Below are 22238 nucleotides of genomic sequence, written 5' to 3' on the forward strand. Positions count from 1 at the left end.
GTTGTGGATATGTTAAGTTCAAGATAACTATTAGCATCCAATTTCAGATGTTGCACTAAAAAATATAAATGAAACTGTTTGAAGTATAGGTATGCTTCCATTTCACAAATGACAACCAAACTTTGCGAACCAATGCTAAACCATGATGGAAAGAAATAACTTTAAAATTACAGGAAAAATAGAAGTCAGCTCTTTGTCAGAGTATATTCAGGAATTAATAAATGCATGTGACATAATTTTTAGAGATTATCAAGCGTTCTTCCTGATAGATGCTAAATCACGATCATCTGAAAAAAAGTTATAGAATGACAAAAGAAACATAAATTGACTAATAGTAAATTACATTTTCTTTTTAGTATGATTTTCATATTTAAATATTATATAAATTTAGAACTAGATCATCATTTACAAACTGTCAATTTGTGTTTTCAAATATGTTGTATTTGAAAATATATATATTTCCATATTATATATATATAAATTTAGAAAAGAATGATTGATGAAAGTAATATTTAGCTAATTTTATATGAGCAAGAGTAAAAATGAGACCTATGTAGGATAACAAGACTTTTAGAAGTTATTTAGTCTAAACAAAAAATACTAAAAATTAACATGTTAATTAACATCATGTGTATGAAGTTTTATTATAAATGAAAGTAACACATTCAATATCCCTGGGCCTTTTTTTCATTATTAATGGAACAGAGCTGGCTAGATTTAAAAGTTCTTAGATTCCCTAACTCCCCCCAAAAGTCTGCAATATCTGACACCATAACTAATTGCTAAGCATCTTCACTAATGTTAGAGGAGTCTACTTTATTTTTCATTTGAGAAATTAATATCTAGTGAGAAAGTTTATTTCAGTGTTAACAATCTGAACAAAGGAAAATAGTATAAAAAGTTTGGAATTTCTCCCTAAAGGTGCTTTTGGCATTCTCATGCTTCTATCTCAGGTGAGATACTCAGGCTTTGATTTCACCATCCTTGAGTTATTTGGTATGTCATAGCTATGATTCCAAACTTTGTATTCACACACAAATATAGTATTTGTGAATTTTTGAAATAGAAAATTAAATATTTTGAAATTATAATCATCAGAAAGGATTATCATGGATGATTAATATTTGATAATATAGTCCCTTGCACAGCGTAAGTATTCAATAAATTGAAAAGTTGTAACATGTTTATCAATAATAAATGTCAATTTCACAATTATTGTGTCTATTACTTCTCAGATGCTGCTTGGGCTGGTCTTCAGCAATATAAAAATATAAAAATTCTTGACTATGATTAAAATCATGTTCTGACATGTTTAAGAGCTCTTTTATATGATTTTGATATAAAATATATTTTAAAGATGATTGGCAAATCTCTTTTTCTATATCAAGCTGGATAATGGAATATGATTTATACTGTCTTATTGAATTAACAAGGGTTATAATAAGCAGTAATTATTGCTATGTCATTCTTGCAGGCTGTAGGGGCTGAGACAAAACATAAGCCAAAATAAATATAATTAGCATTAAAATGATTCATGCATGAAAAATAATTGAATAAGTTCTAAAGTATCTTTTCTTGTCTACAAAAGATCATACTTGTTTGTAAATATTCATCTTAATTGCTTTTCCACCATTTTCTGAAGTACAATAGGTATTTAGCTCCCTATCATATTTCTCAAATACTGGTTTTGTTTTCAACATTACAACCTATACTGTCATAAATATCAATCTGACTTTTAAAACTAAGTGATATTGGCTGCATTCCAGGTGCCTGTCTCCCTAGAAAGTAATTATGTATTTCATTTAAATTATGTGTTATCCATTGTTAATAAGTTTCTGATCAGCATTTTTTCTTTAGGCTATAAATTCTTCTAAGTTCTGTGAATTTGGTTTTGATTTTAAGATCTAGATTAACCCAAGGAAAAGAGACTTTTTACATAGGATGTCTAACCAATCCCTGCTCACTAAACCTTGAGGAAGCATTGGTAAATATTTGCACTGCCTCATAACTGTAAGTAGAGCATCTGAAAAATGAGAGTATGGGGCAGAAATTAGAAGTTCCCGAAAAAGGAGAAGAGGAAAACTGAAAGTGCCCTATATAGAAATATAGGGAAAGCCCTGCAAACATAAAGACTTTGGGTAAAGTAGATAATGATATATGGTAGATTTTCTGTTTTGATCAAGAAAGTGTGATCTGAGAAATTTCAATTATAGAAAGCTAAGACCACATACCCTGGATAACTGCTGGAATGCAATCCTTCCATCCTTTATGGATCTCTAAGTGAGTGGAGAAGTTGAGGCAGATTCAAAGTAAAAGAGCCACATAGGAAAGATGGGCTTAAAATCCTTAGTATAGGCACATTCCAGAAAAACTAAGTCTCTTAATAGTTCAATCAGGACTGATGTTCAGTAAATCTGTATACCTTGGGTTGTATTAGCCATAGAATAATTGGAGCATTGTGTGGTAAAGACCAATGCCAGTGCTATTTATCTAGGTGCTCCCTTTATTGGCCTGCGCAGTTCACTTCCTGGGTACTCCAGGCTCCCTGAAATGCAGCAGACAAAGGGGCAATGTCAGGCATGGCAACATGCTCCAGGGCCTACTCCTGCACTCTGGCTGACACAAGTTCTGACAAGTAGGCACCCATGCCAAAACAGTTATCAAATATGTTCACTCTTGTCTCTGGAAAAAAATATACTGGTCCTGGACATTTGAAAAAAAGGGTCCACAGACTAAAAGTCTATAATGGGCTCTGACACACGAGAATCAGACCAAAATGGCCCAATGCAAAAAAAAAAAAACTTTTTTTTTCTTTGAGGTACCAGGGTCAGGGATTGAACCAGGACCTTGTATGTAGGAAGCCAGTGCTCAGTCACTGAGCTACAGTACTCCCTTGAGTTGGTTTTTTCTTTGTTTGCTTGTTTGCTTTGTTTTTCTTTTTAGGAGGTACCAGGCATTGAACCTGGACCTCATACATGGAAAGCAGGCACTCAACCACTTGAGCTACATCTGCTCACCAAAGGAAAGTTTGTCTATTTTACAGTTTGTCTGCGGTCCATATGTGGCAAAACATGAAAATAAAATTTAATTTGGAAGCAGTTCTCTATTCAGGAGCAGTGATTACAATTATACTAAGGAGGAAATATATTTACAATCATTTTTATTGTTTATTTTTGTGCTGTCAAAGTCACTTACAAATATAATCAAAATCTCTCGATTTGCCTTTTTTTTTTTTTACTGAGGTATTACATTTCCATCCACTTTTAAAATCAGTATTCTCTGACTCATCTTCTGTCACTTCTTGATTTAAAAAATGAAAAAATCCTAAGGCTCCAGCCATATCCAAACCCGATGGGGTCTTTTAAGGACAAAATGCCTTAGCCCATGATACCCCCTCTCCTGGAATATTCATCACCTCATATTATACCCATGACCCCTTCCCTCTGGAAGGTTTAGATCAAATGACATCTCTGGTGCATATCCTTTGCATATATGATCTCTCACCCAATGTAGGCATATGAAGATATGAGCCAAATGAATTTGTACACAAATCATAAACTTTAAAGAAGTTGATATAAATGTGTTTGCCTTTGTAATGTATTTGTCACATTCTATTCAAAGAATATTACCTCTAAAGCATATTAAAAGGAGAGAATTACCTAAATGAGAAATTAGATTGTCCTACCTTATTATTCTAAAACAGCGAATTTTAAGTAATCTTAGGAAGAAAAAACCCTTTGACTTTCTAGTTATTTCTTTATTAGGTATAAGTAAGTAATCAAATTTTCCACATCTATATTTGTATTCTTGGAATCATGGCATATATAAATATGCAAGCTCTAAGTCTATGATCAGAACTAATCACTTCTCAAGTAAAATGCAAATATCCTTCTGGAGAATGCCATTAAGTTAATTATAATGCATCCAATGATTGTATAGGCCTTGTTTCCCTTCATAATATAGAAAGTTAATTAATAGCAGCATAAGATAATAATTTTACTGTCATAAAGTCTCCTTGCTCCTACCTCAAGATGGTTTAAATTAACACTTAAATTTTATATAGTACGTTTTTATTAGAGGAAAAGAGCATGTTTTAAACCACACTGAGGTTAATATGAAGTGATAAACTAGCAACTGAGTTCTAGATGTTTTCTGGTGTAACAAGGATTTCTTGCCCTGTATTATTCGTTTTGTATTGCAGACCTATTTTGTGCACTGCATAATTTAATGGGGGATAAGATATGATCTGTTTTTTTAGCTTACACATAGCAAGGAAATGAACCCACAGGTATAAAGTTGAACAAGCTCTAAGTTGGATACTGGTGCAGCTCAATGGATATGCAGAGTCAGGTTGTGAAATAGATACCATTATTATTCTCATTTTTACCTCTATTAAAAGAGAATTCATCCGTAAACTAATTATCTGTATAAATTGATTCTGACATTGGACAATTGTATAATTTTCACATGTGAAAGTCACTTTGTTGCTGTTTTTCAGATACTTTACTCTCACTGTCTTCACCCATATTCTAAGAAGATATCATCATGTCAGGAATTTCCTTGCTGCTTGAAAAGGACTACATTTTAATTAATATAAAAATTGGGGCACTGACTTAAAACTCTAAGAAAAAATTTATCTAGATAAGAATGCAAAATCAAAAAGCAGCTGTTTATATCACTGTGTTTACTTTTCAGGTAAACCAGTAATGATAGTGACAGAGTATATGGAGAATGGTTCTTTAGATACATTTTTGAAGGTAAGATTGGGGTTTAACTTAATTATTCAAAGTGTTGTTTATAAACTGGGCATGATGATGAAGGCGAAAATGAGCTACTCCAGATATTTAGATATATCTATATCTGGTATAAGAATAACTATACTGAAAAAATTATCTTTGGCTTAAAAATTCTCCTTTTCAGAAAACATGTATTTTTTTTTTTGCCTGTGTAAGTCTCCAAATTTTGAATGTTGGTATTTCACTCTATTTGTAAACATTTGGGCTAGACAACAAAAAATATTTGTGGAACTGATCAAAAGTATAACCTTCAATGTAATGACTTTTGCAATTGATTAAGAAAGGTAATGGGACACTGACATTGATGACAATTAATATGATAGCCCCGTGCAGTGAATTGGTGGTCTAGAGATATGTGAACTTCCATTCCAATCTCCAGCATCTACCATATTCTGTTGCCAAATTTATTTTCCTTAGCTCCAAGTTCTCCATCTCCCAAGGTCACAATTCCTTTATTTTAAAATAATCATCATTTGAGTATTATTCTGTATGACTAGAGAAAGGTCAATGTCCTTGCCAAAGAGGGCACTTTTCCAAGAACTACTAGCATAGTCCATTCATCGCTCATTCCTTGTGCTGCTGAAGAAAGTTCCTTATTTCCTGTGGCCATTTCATTTTTACCTCAACATGCCTATTCAGCTAGCTTCTTTAAAGTCACCTCAAAGATGTGCAGTATTAGTCCAAGGTAGACAGCAGGTTGGAGTGATGATCACACTCTTCTGATGCCTGAGAATAAAGAAGTTAACAATGCAGAAAAAAGCAATTTAAATGAGATATTTGACAAGAGCTTTTGATGCTTTATCTGCTTTGAACAGGGAGAGGATTGGTAAACATTTCTAGCTAACTATATTTCCTAGCTGTTTCCACTTTCCTTCAGATAGAAATTTCATATGAATTGTGATGGAGTGATAGTATTAATTTTGGGATTGAAGAAAACTCCATGTTAGCCTCCAGTGATTGGTGTTACTAGACTATTTTTTCCATATTGTCTTTACAGAAAAATGATGGACAGTTCACTGTCATTCAGCTTGTTGGCATGCTGAGAGGTATCGCCGCTGGGATGAAGTACCTTTCTGACATGGGCTATGTGCATAGAGACCTTGCTGCCAGAAACATCTTAATCAATAGTAACCTTGTTTGCAAAGTGTCTGACTTTGGACTTTCAAGAGTGCTGGAAGATGATCCTGAGGCAGCCTACACCACAAGGGTGAGATCTAACAGAATGCGTTTCTAAAACACTAGACTAGAGGCATTAAATTTTTAAAGATTTTTAAGGAACTAGCAAAAAGGGCATTTCTCCAATTGAGTTGGTGAGAGAGAAACAAAATCCAGATAATTATCCTAGCTAGCGGTCAACAAATTCAGATATTAAAGTCATATAGGGAAAATATTCACCTTATGAACACTGTTAATTCATATGTTCCGATAGATGCTGTATGTAGAAAATTTTAGTTCAAAATTGAAACAACACTGTAAAAGGCATATGGAAATTTAAATATAGAGGGAAAAAAGGTAAAGAGAAACTTACATCAAAAGCAATAAACATGCATCTGTGTACATATACATGTATTACATAAATTATATATGTATCTGTATAGATAAACATTCACAACATTATTGAGTGACTTAGGCTCTCTGTATCACAGTACCCTTCAGCAAAATAAATAAAGATAGAACTATCTAGACCCTGTCTTTTAAGTATTCACATTGTGGGAAAAAGGAGTTATTTCTTCAAAAATATTGATTTACTGAAGGGAAATATAATGCCTAATTACTTTTCTTACAAACCATGTAACCTGTTAAGCCCACATTTATGAAAGACTGGTCATCAATTCATACTGCCATAATTAGCATACATCAACACCCTTTTCCAGCAAAATAATTGCTTCCTGAATTGATATGGTATGTAATTGACAGCTTTTCACAGGAAAAACTTGCTATTAAAGAGAAATTTTCTGGGATCTCTATGATGCTGACATACTCTTGAATATTTGAAGCCCTTATAATCAAGTATATTTGTTTAATTTAAATTTTTTCAATGTATCAGGGTAAATATCCTCCAGGTTTAAATTCCTTGTGAAGGTAAAGATTTATCTTTGTATGCTTTTCACTATATAATTTGGTTAACTTTTGTTTTAATACAGAAGGGCACTTTCCCTCTCTCATTCTCAGACTAAGATAGATATTTAACATGTTTTCTTATTAATTCAACTTTTAAAATTTATATATACTGATAATCTAACAATATGCTCTTTCATTTCATCATTTTTATGGCTGTATTTTACGTTGTTGCTTCATGACTCATGGCTATTTAGGGATCTGTACTACACTGAAGGAGCAAGAGTAACTTATCTAAGCAAACAAAGCCTTCTAATAGTCTGTCTATTAAATCAATAAATTAATTGCTGGGATTATCCTCTTCTTCTAGACTAATTATCATTTGTCTGCATTAAATGAAACCTCAGTTTAGAAATCTCCTGGGATTAGAGCTATACTTAATAAACTTGGACTGAGCAAGATTGAGGTTATAGAAAAGTCCATTCCCAGTAGGATTGGTTGGTGTTTTAAACACATAAAACGGATTTGTCAATATTTGTGTTACTGTGTCATGCTGGAAGGGGAGGTGCAGGGGGCAGAGTTCCTGAGAGCCTTAAGACTGTCCTCTGAAATGGGGTGTGGGATGAAACATATATGCTGGAAGATGAGAAGGTCAGGAAACTTCAGATATCATTGATAACAAATATGAAGGTCAGAGAACCAGCAGAAAAATCTGGACTAAAGTTTCAAATACTCTGCAGACTACATTGCTAAGAGGAATACCAATAATAACACATTACGGAATATTACAACTCTATGCATAGCCAAGTCTCATGATGTGATCCTGGCTATAAATGTTTAATTAGTGAAAGTAATTTCAGAAATGTCTCTTAAAGTGGTATTACCATATATCTGAAAAGCAAATAATCCAGACAGCTCCAACTACCAGAATATTTCAAGCATTAACACAAAAAATGTTATTTTCTCATATTACCTGAAAGTTTGGTTCATAAATAGCAATTTAAGTCCCATTTTATTCTAGTGTGTGATTTACATTATTCCCTGCCTGCAAAATGGGAATGGATATTTTTACAAGAAAATATTCAAAACCTACACATACTCTCTCCCTCCCTTAATTTATATTTGCTTATAGATAAGATATTTGGTTGTCTGGGTTTGCCTGCTTTTAAAAATTAAGAGAAAAATTTTCACCCTGAAAAGGGCAGGATATAGCAGTTTCTTTTGTGAACTAAGAGAAACTCTACCAAACAAATTACCATACAAAAAAACCTCAAATTGTATAATGTGGTAAATTTTCCCCCTTAATCTTGTTTCAATACTTTCAATTGGGTTGGATTAAATGAAATATCCACCTCTTCTGTGAAACAGTCTCACCTACCAAGCACAAAAATATGCTAAAGGACAAGCAGAGAAAAGAAAGGCTAAAAGAAACAACACAATGTCAGGGAGAAATATGACTTTATTTTTTAAAGATTTGATTTCCATGCTAGTCTTATTAGCTGTTAAATTTCTCACGGTTGCATTCAGCAAGCTAGTCCTGTATTAAAGAAAGAAAAAAAGTGCCCTGGGAATGTGAGTCCTTTACTCGCTTTTGAAAGTCATGAAAGTATACTTATTGATTTGTTTGACTGCCTGCTTTCCCCTACTTAGGGCTGCCATCCTGAGTATTGTAATTGAGATGTGGCTCCTGTATGTGTTCCAGCAGTCAAACAGAATTTAAACTAGAAACCTTCCGGACAGCCAATTAGTTAGTCAGTCTCCAAGTGCTTATGGGCAAAGATATGTGAAAAGAGACTGCATGCTGTCAAACAGATTCACTTAAAAATGCAACAACTCTTTCTAGATCTTTTCCGTGAAGCAACAATATCCTTAGATACTATTTGAAGTATGTAGGACTTATTAAAAAAATTATTTTCCTTATTTTTAGGGAGGCAAAATTCCAATCAGATGGACTGCTCCAGAAGCTATAGCTTTCCGAAAGTTTACATCTGCAAGTGATGTCTGGAGCTATGGAATAGTGATGTGGGAAGTTGTGTCTTATGGAGAGAGACCCTACTGGGAGATGACTAATCAAGATGTAAGTGTGGAACTACTCACCTTCAACTTTGGAACAAAATGCTCTACTCTCTCCAAGTTAGGAGACATAATGCTTTACATTTCTGGAAATGACAGTTGCTATAAAAATGAGAGGGAGAGAGAGATGCTTTGCCTACCCTCTGATCTGTTTTAATTGTTGTTGAAATATCCTTTCCACAGAAGCTCAAAATGAGTTAGTACAAAGAAAACTAAGTTACTGTTATATAAAAACTCAGTCCCTTGCCAGACAGTTCTAGCTGCACTGTAGTGATATTTCATTCAATTTATGTCAGTACCACTTTCAAAGATGAAGAAAGATCAATCAAAGAATGGATACTGACAGGCAACTTTTTATGATTTGCATTTGATAAAAGCAGCTAATATTCCAAATCAAAAGGACAAATGGATATGGATTTAATGGTGAGTGCCCTTAGAAGATACAAAGGAATATACTATGTTTTGTTTTCTTTTGTTTTTTAATTTAAAACATGTAAAAGGAGATATATTGTGTATTTAATTTTGGAAACAATAGAATTTTTTCTCACCATGGAAAACATAATTCATTCTTAGCATAAAAGAATCCCAGAATTAAAAGGACCAAAAAGAATCTTCTATTAAAATTCCAAATGTTTATTATATGTTACCTAACACATGACTCTCTGGTCTTTGCTTTTATCATTTTTCATTTTTACTATTCAGTACAACTCTTTTCATTTTGGATCACATTCAAATTTGATATTTTTCTTTCACAATGTGACAACAATTTTAAAAGGAACTAACATTTGTTGAGCCCTTACTATGTTCCTGTCTTAAATTCTTTACCAACTAATATCTCATTATTTCTTTTTGAAACCAGCACATTGAACAGTCTTAAAGCAATGGGGTACTGATTTGAAACAAATTTATCTTTTCCCCAACTATTTCCTTCAGCCATACTTTGTAAAATCTCCCTCTCTGTCTTCAGAGATTGCTAGATAGATATTATAGCTCTCCAGCCACATTTTTTTTTTGGCAACAGCAGACTCATTCCAGGAATTAAGACTTATTTTCTGGTATAAAAATTCAAGTCTGGTCTAAATCAAAGTCCCGTATCCATACCAATGGGTCTTATACACCACAGGGCAAGCCTGCCCCTACCTACCTTGATAAGAAAGGAGGAGTGGTCAGATATTTTGCTTATCTTCCTTCTCTGCCAAATTCTGCTTCTGGATTTTTCAAAATTGTCATGGGTAGACAGGTGTAGAAGGGGCAAGGTTGTTTGTTTTTATAATGCGGGATTGTTGCTGCTTCCTATGGGGCAGTCAGCCTAAGGCCAATTCTCTAGCAAAGCACATACCTAAGCTCTTCCAATTACCCTTGAGGAAGGAGGCCTCCTCCCTGCAGGTCTCCTGGAGGGAAGAAGAAGAAATACTCCAGCTGACTCCCCACAGTTCCTCTCACTGGCAGTCTGCTCCCCATCTCACAATCTCTTATCGCACCATACATTTTTCTATTTACTCAACCCAAGAAAAATCAGTCCTTTCTGGATACTCCACCAGTACTTCCTCTTTTTGGACTACTGTCAGAGGCTACTCTAGCCAGCCTATCTTCTTCACATTTTCCCAGGTGAGAAGCTGGTGCAAGTTTCTGGGTTCATAGTCACACTATGATTTTTCCCAAGAATTATTTCATAGCATTCGGCTCTGAAAACAACAGTTTTATGGATTCCTGTCTCTCAGCAAACAGAGCAAGGCAGTCAGATGCCAGATTCCCTTTCTTGTAAGTCACTTAATATTGCCATACTTGATTCCCTTGGTATCTCATTCACTTGACTTGGAGGGGCAGTGTTGAATGGTGTGATTTTCTGAATTTGGGGGAACATAGAATCTTTTGTTTTTAGCTTTACAATTTTGGGACTGGACTAGAGCAAAAGTATCATTCATCTCCTATTATATATGTATGCATGTATGCATATATATATATAATAATATCAGAGAGATATTATTATTGCCATTTTATTATAAAGAAACAAAGGCTTAGAGAGGTTAAATGACTGGCTTAAAGTCACAAAAATAATAAAAATTAGACCAGAAATTTCAACATTGTTATCTGACTCTAAAATTTTTATCCTTAACTTTTAGACTCCTCTTTAATTTCCAGTCATTGGTCCTAGATTAGCCTTCTGATTGAACATAAAATACAATGATTATTTCTGGATTGGGATCTAGTCTAGACTAAGATGATACCTATTTAATACTTTTTTAATTGTTTTTAAGATATATGCCAAATACTAAGATGACGTACAGCGCATTGTGTAATTAGACTTCTAACTTATCTCAAGGCTCGTTTCACAGCCATTGTTCCCTTTAAGTTTTTTGAGACTATTTCATTCTGTCCTGGCATCAAGCCTTCATATGCTGGTCTCTACATGTGTCTACTTCACTCAAGTGAGACATTAGACCCTTACTGTTTAGTTAACTTATATTTACATTTGAGATATTTTGAATCCTGATTCTGTCCCTCATAATATCAGTAGTCCTTCCCAACTGTGTAACATGTGATCCATATGATTGACAATTATGTATTTGTCCCATTTAAATTATTGGTAGATGTAGACCATGTACAGGGCCAAAGAACACTCTGTGATCCTAGCTGAGGGACCATAAGTGTTTCTGCTGATCTTGTGTGGGTTTGTTCATGCTCCTGAGAACTGGCTAATTTTGACTGGGATAGCTCAATTCTGCTCTACCTGTCCCTCATTGTCCTCCTCAGGCTAACAGGCAAGCCCAGACATGTTCTCATTTCAGTGACTAGTAGGCAACAACAGGCATGGTTGTATCTCAACTGCAACGTATTTGCTAAAATCTTATTGGTCAATCTCATAGTCAAATAATTGAAATTACATGAAAGACATGGAGGGAGGGAGGTGTGAATGATTTGGAACAAACAAAGCAGTCTACTCTAGTTTGTGTAATCATTCTCAGTTTTTCTATTATGTATCTTAGTTTTCTATTTTCGTTCGCTTGATGTTTAATAGCTAATTTTGGAATTTAGCATCATCCATTCTTAATCTCATGGAAATTTTCTTTGTTATTTCTAATAGTATTATTTTTACTTTTAAAGTTTGAGTCTTGATATTTATCTAGATAAATTTATTTCAAATCATTTAGAATAACAGATAAGACTCTAAGATTTACAGAAAACAATTGTGCAATTACAGTCTTTCTAGTGTTTCTGCCTGAATACAATGTCCAATACATGCTTTTTTACTTCCTGGACAAGTTTATGAGGTTTTGTTTTCTAGGTAAGGCACTAATTTGATATACCCTAATTTTAGTCCAAATTTGTATCGCAAAACATGACAGACCTACTGTACTTAAAGATCATGATCATTGAATCTCTTTTAGAAAAAACCGTCAAACTGCAAAATGGATCCACTGACTTGTCAGTTTCAAGTGATATATCCTATAATAACCACATTTCAGATGCTATCTGATTCAGATGCTTTGCCACTAGGAAAATGCTACATTACCAAGACATACAGGATAATCTATATCTCTCACAGGAGACCTTCTGTGTCAGGAGAACAGAATGCAACTTAAAAGTTTCTTTTGATTCAGGATTACCTCTGCTATCATGAAGAAAAACCATAACAAGAAATAATAAAAACAAAATAGAATGACTAAGGTCATTTTTGGTAAATGCCAGATGTTAAACTCTAATTCAAGCTTAGGCAGCCAGATAATATACCGTACTTAGCAAAAGTATATTTATTGATAGCAAGCATTTTGAATGACAACATTTTTCAAAACCTAAAATAAAAATCAAAAAAGATCTCATTTCAATGCATTTTCATATTTAGTGACAGTTTCTTTCTCTCATATTTATTGGGAAATGTATGAATGCATGCAAGTCTAAATATATGGATTTAGAAAATGTTTTTAAAATTCATTTAGGTCATTTGTTTTTTAACTTTTTCATTTTAGAATTTATTTTTTTCTACTTTAAGGCAATCAGTTTGCAATGCTGATTTTGCATTCTGCAAATTTTAATCCTGTACTTTTATTACTATTTCTGTTGGTCTAATCCTTGCCTAAAAGGCAGCAAGACTATTTGACATTTTGTATATTTTGATTAACATCAAAAGGATGTAAAAAAAAGGATATTAGTCCACTTTGTACTGGATGTGCCTCTCTTTCTTCCTGTTTCTAGATTTGGCTTCCATTTCTGCATGAATAGAATAGTGTCTTATAAATGTTTGTTTTGCTTATATTGTTAAATTATTTTATGCTAAAACCAAGTGGATAGCATGTTGTAAATAATAAAAGAAGAAATATGAGAACATAAGTCTTTATCCAATTGCTGCCGATTACCAAGATTTGACATGGAGCAAATCACTTGACATTTTAGTTGCAGTGTTATAATGTCTAAAATGAGTGCGTTGAACTAAGGGATATTAGTCTTTTAAAGATAATACTATTTTTCATTGTAAGAAATTCTTTTAGAAATTTGTATCCTTGTGATAATTCTTGTTCCTTTGAAAAAGTGATTTATCATGAAATTTCAATACATCATTCTAAAATCCCTGTAACTTGCTTTTTAACAACAACACAACTATAATTTCAAAAAGCAAATACTTGGCCTGAAAGTCAGAGATCTTGTTTGCTATGACTTTTGGTCAATTTCAACAACTGTAAAGTGTGGGAAAGGCCTTGAGTAGGGGATTTTTTACATCTCTTTAATCTCTGGAACACTATTGATCTAAGATTGATGCACTGAAAACAGGCATGCTTAGTGTTTCTTTAATAACTATTGAAAACAGGAAAGAAATTTGAGGAAAAAAAAAAAAAACCTGGTATATATGAAACTATTTCTGTGGTCTCTGAGATTATTTACAGGAATACATTCATAATTTCCTATCATTTCTGGGTACCACATATCTAATATGAACAAAACAATTCTTATATATGAGATTTCATGTAAATACCTAGGAACAAAGGCTCTCAAACCCTAGGTAAAACTTAATTTGTTAAAATTTGTTAAAACACACCTTAAGAAATTTCCTTACAAACTTCCTGCCACTTTGTTGTCTAGCTATATTTTCACATCTCCTGTAATTAAGAATGAACCCTCTTCCATAACAATTCATTTAAATATTGATTCTTTTTTTCTTATAGTGCAAAGAAATGTGATTCCTTGTGGTTGTTCATCTTCTCCCAAATTATTTTCCTGAGGTTTAATTATTTCTAATTCCAGTGCTGTGGCTCAACACAGTGATGGAAAAAGCCCTTTGCATGCCAGAGAAACTTGTATTTGAAGCCTACTATTGTCAGTTCTTAATTTTGAAAAATGGTTAAATATTTAACCTTCTGAAGCCTAAAGTGCTTCATCTGTAAAATGTGTGTAAGAATTCCTGCTTTGCAGATCTGTAATAAGGATGAATTTGGATAATGTAATACTGTCTGTAAAACAGCGCCTATTATATAATATATAGACTAATATGAGTCCTCCAAGAAGCCAATGACAAAAAAGAAATAAATATAAAAGTATTTTTAGGGAAAATGTTTCTAAGGAAAAACAAGGAGGAATCAGGTTATGCTGAAGGAAGTCAGGTTGTGATACAGATCTGTCCGAGTTTCAGCAGAGATGGAAGGAAGGATGATTGGGTGGAAGTATCTGTAAGGGCAGAGCAGTTCTAAGAGAGTTTGGCAAGACTGCCAGAGACTTCTCAAGCCAACAGTGCCTGCTAGAGGAATCCCTTACCTCATAGGAATGGTGCCTGTCTTATCCCTACCATGGTCAATCATTGGCTGGGAACAACCTGTACAAAGCGTGGCGTTGGTGCAAATATGATGATGGAGTTTAGATCACAGCAGTTAGGGTTGTTAGTCCATTTCAGTCCATGCAGGTTGAGATCGGAGAGACAAATTCACATGCCCTTCATAGTCTACCCTTGTGCCACACAGATCTAGTCCTCTACCCAGGCTCAAGGAGTTTCTTAATTTCCTAGGCCTACTCTAACAGTACCACAAACTGAATGGCTTGAGACCATGGAAATTCATTGTCTTACAGTTCTGGAGGCCACATATCCAAAATCAAGGTGTCAGCAGGGCCATACTTTCTGCTCCATGCTTCTCTCTTAGCTTCTAGTAGTTTGCGAATAGTCCTTAGGTTTCAGTCTCTGCCTCAGTTGTCACATGACCATCTTTCCTCTCTCTATATTCAGATTCCCTCTTCTTATTAGAACCCATGTCATATTAAATTAAAGCCCACCTAATCCAATTTGGCTGCCTTAACTAATAATATCTACAAAGACCCTACTTCCAAATAAGGTCACAATTCATAGGACTGGGAGTTAAGATTTGGGGTACACAATCCAACCCTAGCAGAAAAAATCTCCTTCATGGTTCTGTGAGCTTCTTTTCCTGAGGGGATACTCAGAACAGAGAAGTGAGTACAAATTATACTCTTTGTAACTTCAGCTGTGCACAGGATCACACATGGTCCTCATCCTATCCCTGTTCCACTATGCCTCCTGAATTTCACTTACCCTCACCCATCACCTTGGCAGGTTATATTACTTTATCTGATGGTATGAACCAGTCCTCCATTCTTGGAGGAGTGGGCTTTCAGACCAGCGTTGTCATAAAAGATTAATAATAGGATCCTAAGGGGATCACCTGGATTCCACACTTATTCTTCCCTATGGCACTTTGTAAAAAGTAGTTCAGCCATCTCCTGCTTCTCAATAGCAATTATTCCTGACCTAATGATGACTACTCTTTCTCTTTTGCTGGTTCTTGGGCACAAGTAGTTCAGAGAGCCCTGGTATTAGGAATAACTGTTAATTTAATGGAACCCTTGCTGTGTACCTTGGCAAGAGACACAGGGAATATAGCACAATATAGAGGTCTCTGATTTCATACCAGTACTGCATCCTGAAGAAAGGAACCCAGTCCTTTCAGAGAGTTGCCTCTCAGGTAGTGCTTCAGCTGCACCCTTAGAAAGCCATTCCTGCATTCTATGAAGCCAGCTGCTTCTGCTTCTAGATGGTTAGTTATGTGCAATGGTGTGCTGGAACCAGCCTATACCAGCTTGAAAATTTCTACCTGGTTGGCAGCATGTTAAAAGCTTCAAATTGACATGGAGGGAGTGTTTATACCACCTAAACTGCCAATGCTACAAATTCATTTCCTCTTCCAAGAAATCCAGTTGTTAAATATTTATCAGCAAACCACTAAAAGTGTGATACTAACACACATCCTCACTGTAAAACAAAGACCCTGGTTGTGATATGCTGTGGGGGGTTCTGTACTTGCAAATCAAGCATTCCAAAGACACCCGCTAATAGCACTGGCTGAGGATGTGTGGGCAGGAAAGACAAACCTAGTCCCAGAAGAGACATATGATATAAACACTTGACAGGATGAACCACTGACACATTATGGTAGGATCCCAACATAACCAACTTGCCAACAAGTGTTTGGTGAGATTCCTCAAGGCGTGATGCCATATTAGTAGCACAATGTTGGGACTTCATGTATTGGAAGGAGAGGCAGCATTCATTAACTTAAGTTCAGGATATTGATCTACATGCCAATGCCAAGAAAATGCATAGTTTATAATAATATTTCAGATATAAACTGGTGCCAGATTGTCTGAAAAATTTCCGGTTCCTTTATCTGTTCCTTTTTTTTTTTTTTCTCTTTCTTTCTTTTGTTTACCTCATCACCCAGATGAATAAATGTAATAGAAAAAGAAGTCAAGTGAGGTTATGATTCATTTGGTTATACATAAATTTTATTGTAAAATGAATATGCAAATTGTACTTTGGTAAATTTGGTAGATTTCCCAGCTTTTCAAAAACTACCAGAATGCTAATGCTATTCATTTCTCCAAAAACTATCAAAGAAAGAATAAAGATTCATTTACTTCAAAATTAAAAAGTATAAAATCTAAATTTATTGTAAAATTATTTTAAAGATAAATTCTGAAGGTGAGTCTAGAATTAAATTCAATTAATTTATTTCCTGGACCAAGTTCTAAATTTAACTCTTATCTTTAAATATAAATTTGCTTGAAAATAAAACTGACTAATTATATATCCTTGAAATAACTTCTTAGATCAAATAACTTAAGTTGTTTGAAAACTAGTGAACTGGGAAGTGGATTTGGCTCAATGGATAGAGTGCCTGCCTACCACACGGAAGGTCCAGGATTCAAACCCAGGGCCTTCTGACCCATGTGATGACCTGGCCCATGCACAGTGCTGATGCGTGCAAGGAGTACCGTGCCATGCAGGGGTGTCCCCTGCAGAGGGGAGCCCCACATGCAAAAAGCGTGCCCCATAAGGAGAGCCACCCAGCGTGAAAAAAGTGCAACCTGCCCAGGAGTGGCACTGCACACACAGAGAGCTGATGCAGCAAGATGATACAGCAAAAAGAGACAGAGATTCCCAGTGCCGCTGACAAGAATACAAGTGGACACAGAAGAATACACAGCAAATGGACACAGAGAGCAGACAGCTGGTGGGGGGGAGGGCCAAGGACGGGGAGAGAAAAAAAAAACAAAACAAACTAGTGAACTGGTTTAAATTATTGATTTCATAGCCACATATGAAAAGTAGCTGCTTATTGAAAAAAGCAATATTTTCTTAAAAAAATAGGTGTTAAAGAGACAAAATAGACTAATTAGTAGCAGCTTTGGGGAAAAGAACATCATGAAATAAGTCAAATTTCAAGTGATTAAGAATCATTGTTTCCAATGCATATCAAAAGAATTGAGTGATTTAAACTATTCATAATAATGACTTTTAATTTTGATATGTCTTTGATTCTCAGATGCTAAAACAAATACCATAAAGCAAGTTAGCTTAAATGCAGAAATCTTTCGGTTCATGGTTTGACACTAGGTGAAGTCCAGTTTGAGGTGTCAGCACCTGTGGCTGCTGGTGATACTTAGGCCCTTCGCTTTTCTGTCACATGACAATGCACATGAGGATTTCTTTTCCTTTCTCTTTCCGTTCAATTGGCTTTCAGCTTCTTCTCCTTCCTGGTGGCTTTCTCCATGTGGCATTTTCTATAAGGCTTCCAGTAATCCTGATTTATTTGGTTGCACATTAATTAAAAATATCATCTACAAAAGTCCTATTTGTGTCCCACAGGAGTGGAATAAGATTAAGAACATGATTCTCTGGGGTAAATAATTCAATCTACCATAGTCCACCCTCTGGACCCCAAAAAGACATGTACTTCCCACAGGACATGTTCTTCCCACACTCATTCCATTACAACATCCCAAAAGCTCTGAACCATTTCTGTAACAATGGTAAATACAGTTTTATCAAATTCATTTATCGGGCAAAATTTCTGTCTGTGTATCTGTGAAACCCTGACCTCAAGTTCTAAGAGTCATGTGTGGATTGATGCTTCATCTTCTAGTCCAGTGGAGCAGCAGCCGACTCCTTCAAAGTATTTGCACAAGTAGCCATCCTCCCCCTAATGCTTAGGTACAGGTCCCACCCTCTCTGAGCACAGTTTCCAACTTCTCTAAGCATTAAGATGGTGGCCAGACTTTCTGCAAATGCTAGATTATAGGCCCCACCATCTTAGAGCCATGTGGGTGACAGCAATATTCCTGTACAAAGGTTCACAAGGCCGGTTCCCTCCCAGCACAGGGGCAAATCCTCTGCCCCTGAAAGTGCAGAATCAGACCCACCATTTCCACACTCATGAATGGGCCACTCGGTTGACCTGAGGAAATCTTTTCAGTCTAGACTTCTGCTTCCATCATTCTGCCCTTGAGGTCACTCTTCCTTCAGTTTGTCCCTTCTCTGTCTCTTTTAGTCCAGGCTGGGAGTGGTTCCCTTCGTAAAATTTGGAAAAACCCTCATTGGCTTTGCATGCTTTTCAAGGGTTTAAAACCATCAGACAATAGGACTTTCCACTGTTCCTTCTCGGAAACTTGCATTTCCAATCCTGTCTTCTTCTGAGATGTCTGTCTGGATCCATGTTCATCCACACCCTTTTCAGGAAAGGGTTTTTCAGTTAAACCTTCACATGAAACCCTGTTTTCTGGGGACTTACTTCCCAGAAATTCAGAGAGGGCCCTCATAGAGCCCTAGAGTCAGGACATACATTCTGGATAGGCTGAAAATTTTCAAAGCCACCAATTTCTGACACCTTTTGGCTTAGGAGTTTAATTCTCGGCTTACCCCTCTGCTGTCACATTTTGCTAAAAGCTGCAGAGAAGCCAGGCTGCACCTTCCACCAGGCTGCACCTTCCACACTTAGCTTGGAAATGTGCTCAGCTAAATACCCAAGTTAATCACTTTAAGTTCTGCCTTCCATCTGACATCAGAACACACTGCCTCTTTAAAACAAGCATTGCCTTCTCTCTAGTTTTCAATAACGCCTTGATTATTTCCTTCTAAGTCTTCATCAGAGAGGTCCATATTTCTACCCACAGTCTCTTCAAAGTAATCTAGGATTTTTCTATCTAGCGTCTCATAATTCTTCCAGCCTGTATTTCTTACCTAATTCCAAAGCCATTTCCACATTTTTAGGTATTTGTCATAGCTGCAACCCACTTTCTGGTAACAGTCTCCAAGCTGTTAAAACGAATATCATGCATTGGGTTGGTTTAAATAATAGGGATTTAGTGGCTCACAGTTTTGAGTCTAGAAGAAGCCCTTAACTGAGGCATCAGCAAGGTAAAGACTGTGAATGAATACAAGTGATTCTCGGATCCTTGGTTTTCAGCCACATGGCAATGCATATGGCAATGTCTTACTGTTCTGGCTTCTGTTGACTTCCAGCTTCTTCTCTTCACTGGTGGCTTTCTCCTCTTTTGCCTTCTCCATAAAGATTCCAGTAATAGAATTAAGACCCATTCTGTTTCTGATAGCTGTACCTTAACTGAAAATAATTTCAAATGCCCTATTTACAATTGAACCCCTAGGAATGGGTAAGATTAAGCATATGTTTTTCTGGGGTACCTAATTCAACCTATCACAGTATGTATGAGTTACTAAAGAGATTAACTATCCTTATCAGCACTGGGAAATCGTATTATAAATAAACTAATAGATAAATGAACATTCATTAATATATGAATGCAAATCATACATTTTATTCCTTTATTATTTAATTTCAACTTAGGACAAGCATTGTCTCAAAATTTTACCTGTTTTTCTTTTGTAAATTGGTGGTTTATACCTATTGCTAGTTAATCTGCTGGTGACTTGTTTTTTTGCCTCAATGTTCACAAACTTTTAATACATTAGATATGTTAATCATCTGTTATAGTTTTTGAAAATATTTTCTCTGTGGTTTACCTTTCATTTTTTACATTACTTTTGAATTAAGTAAGTTAACAAAGGTGGTGGTTGATTTTCAGTTCTTCTTTTGCCCCCGGTTATACAATTATTTATCTGACCATGTATTTTTTAGAGTCCTCGGATGACATTTATGTCTGTCTGCACCTAAAACATTGGCGTTTCTCAGGAAGTTTTATTTTATGTTTTTTCCAGGGTGATATAAGCTACATCTGGCTTAAAGTTGTAATCAAGTACTGATGACCATGTTTATATTATCAACCAAAATTCCTCCTGTGCTCTAGGCAGATTCCTCCAAATTGCCATCTGGGTGTTCCCTACCCACCTCAAATAAAAGAAGCCCCAAATGATACCTGTCAACATCCTCTACCCCTGTACACATGCTTACCTGAAGTTAACAGCAATACCATCCAGTGTAATAGGCTTGGACTTACTTAATTTCAAATGCTCCTTACCTCTACCCTCTATCCATGTTAAATCTCTTAGATCTGCCACTCCTTCTTTTCATCTGCTGCTGCTTTTGTTCAGATGCCATTTTCTATATCTTATAGAGTCCGGTTTCTTTTCAAGTCTTCAAAGTTATCTTTGTAAATTTCCTATTGTAATCATTATATTTTCTTTCCATTTTCCAAGTCAGTGCTAATATTTTGTGAAAAATGTAGTTAACTTAATTAAGGAAATATTCATAATAGGGCTTTGAGAAATAAGTTCCCAATTCTTGATTTTTGTTATCACTTAAATATTTGGATTTTAAAATTGAATAAAACCTGTGTTATTGTATTCAGTAGTATAAATGAATCTGGTATGGGATTATATATTTTGATGGTCGCAGCATTATTTCAAATGTTTTTCATAAAAACCTCACCGTTAAACAGGTACTTTATAGTTGTGTAGTTATGGTTAAAATCAATGACAGTTGTAATGCCTGTGCTACTCGACTGTCAGTCCAAATTACTGATAGAAATCAGTAGATGATAATAAACAACCAAACCTTGACATTATTAAATGATACATGAGACAGTTATGCTAATTCAGCCTTTGAGTTATCCATCATTTACCATCCAAAAGTCTCTTTTGAAGTAAAATTACAGTTCCATTACTTTAAAAAATGTGACTCTGCACATATTTTTCATTTAAAAAGCATTAACTTTTCAGAGAAATCACTAGAAAATTTAATCTCTATTTGATTCCAGAATGTAAGGATAAATAAAACATGAACTCTGTATTTTTATGTCAATTAAGTTTACAGATCACCCTTCACCAAGATTTTAAATAAAAATACCTACCATTTATTTTATATTATTTATATAATATGTGAAGAAAAGCCATCTTTTTATATTGTGATAATATAGTTATATTTGTTGCTTTTTTAATATTTTATTTTGCAGCAGAAAGGAATGACAGGATTTCAGAGAGAGTTATGTTGGTTGTTATTTGTGAGAATGAGAACAAAAAAAGGATGAAAGTTGAATAGTGGAAATTTCTCATGCTATGCTTTACTAAACTCAGGGCCTGTGATGGGTTCTGCTTTGCTTCATACAGGTGATTAAAGCAGTAGAGGAAGGCTACCGTTTGCCAAGCCCCATGGACTGCCCTGCTGCTCTCTACCAATTAATGCTGGATTGCTGGCAGAAAGATCGAAATAGCAGGCCCAAGTTTGATGAAATAGTGAATATGTTGGACAAGCTGATACGAAACCCAAGTAGTTTGAAGACCCTGGTTAATGCATCAAGCAGGTATAAATCCAAACCTGAGAAATTTTCCCAAATGTAGCTAATTCAGATTGCTGTCACAAATATATATGTTAATCTATATGAGGTTAATTTATTTGAATTTGGTTTTTGCATAATGTTACTATCTTATAATGAAAGCAATGTGAGCAATTAAATTATACTTTAAAGTATCTAAACCTATTCTAACAGAGTAGCAATTCAGTTTCAAAGAAATGTGAATTTTATAGCCAAGATCAGATAACATAAAAAATAACATGCAGA

The 22238-nt window shown here is 35.0% G+C and overlaps 1 protein-coding gene across 16 annotated transcripts in view; it reads left to right on the top strand.

Moving 5' to 3' along the window:
* EPHA5 (EPH receptor A5) overlaps positions 1-22238 on the top strand; it is a 374629-nt gene that overhangs the window by 336581 nt on the left and 15810 nt on the right. For all 16 annotated transcript variants that reach the window (XM_058297774.2, XM_058297793.2, XM_058297763.2 and 13 more), the window contains 4 exons: positions 4696-4757; positions 5794-6003; positions 8782-8931; positions 21787-21980. In XM_058297774.2, the coding sequence (XP_058153757.1) occupies positions 4696-4757; positions 5794-6003; positions 8782-8931; positions 21787-21980 (616 nt within the window). The remainder of the gene's footprint in view (positions 1-4695; positions 4758-5793; positions 6004-8781; positions 8932-21786; positions 21981-22238) is intronic.

Source organism: Dasypus novemcinctus, chromosome 1, assembly GCF_030445035.2.
Source record: "Dasypus novemcinctus isolate mDasNov1 chromosome 1, mDasNov1.1.hap2, whole genome shotgun sequence".
Classification (NCBI taxonomy): Eukaryota; Metazoa; Chordata; class Mammalia; order Cingulata; family Dasypodidae; genus Dasypus; species Dasypus novemcinctus.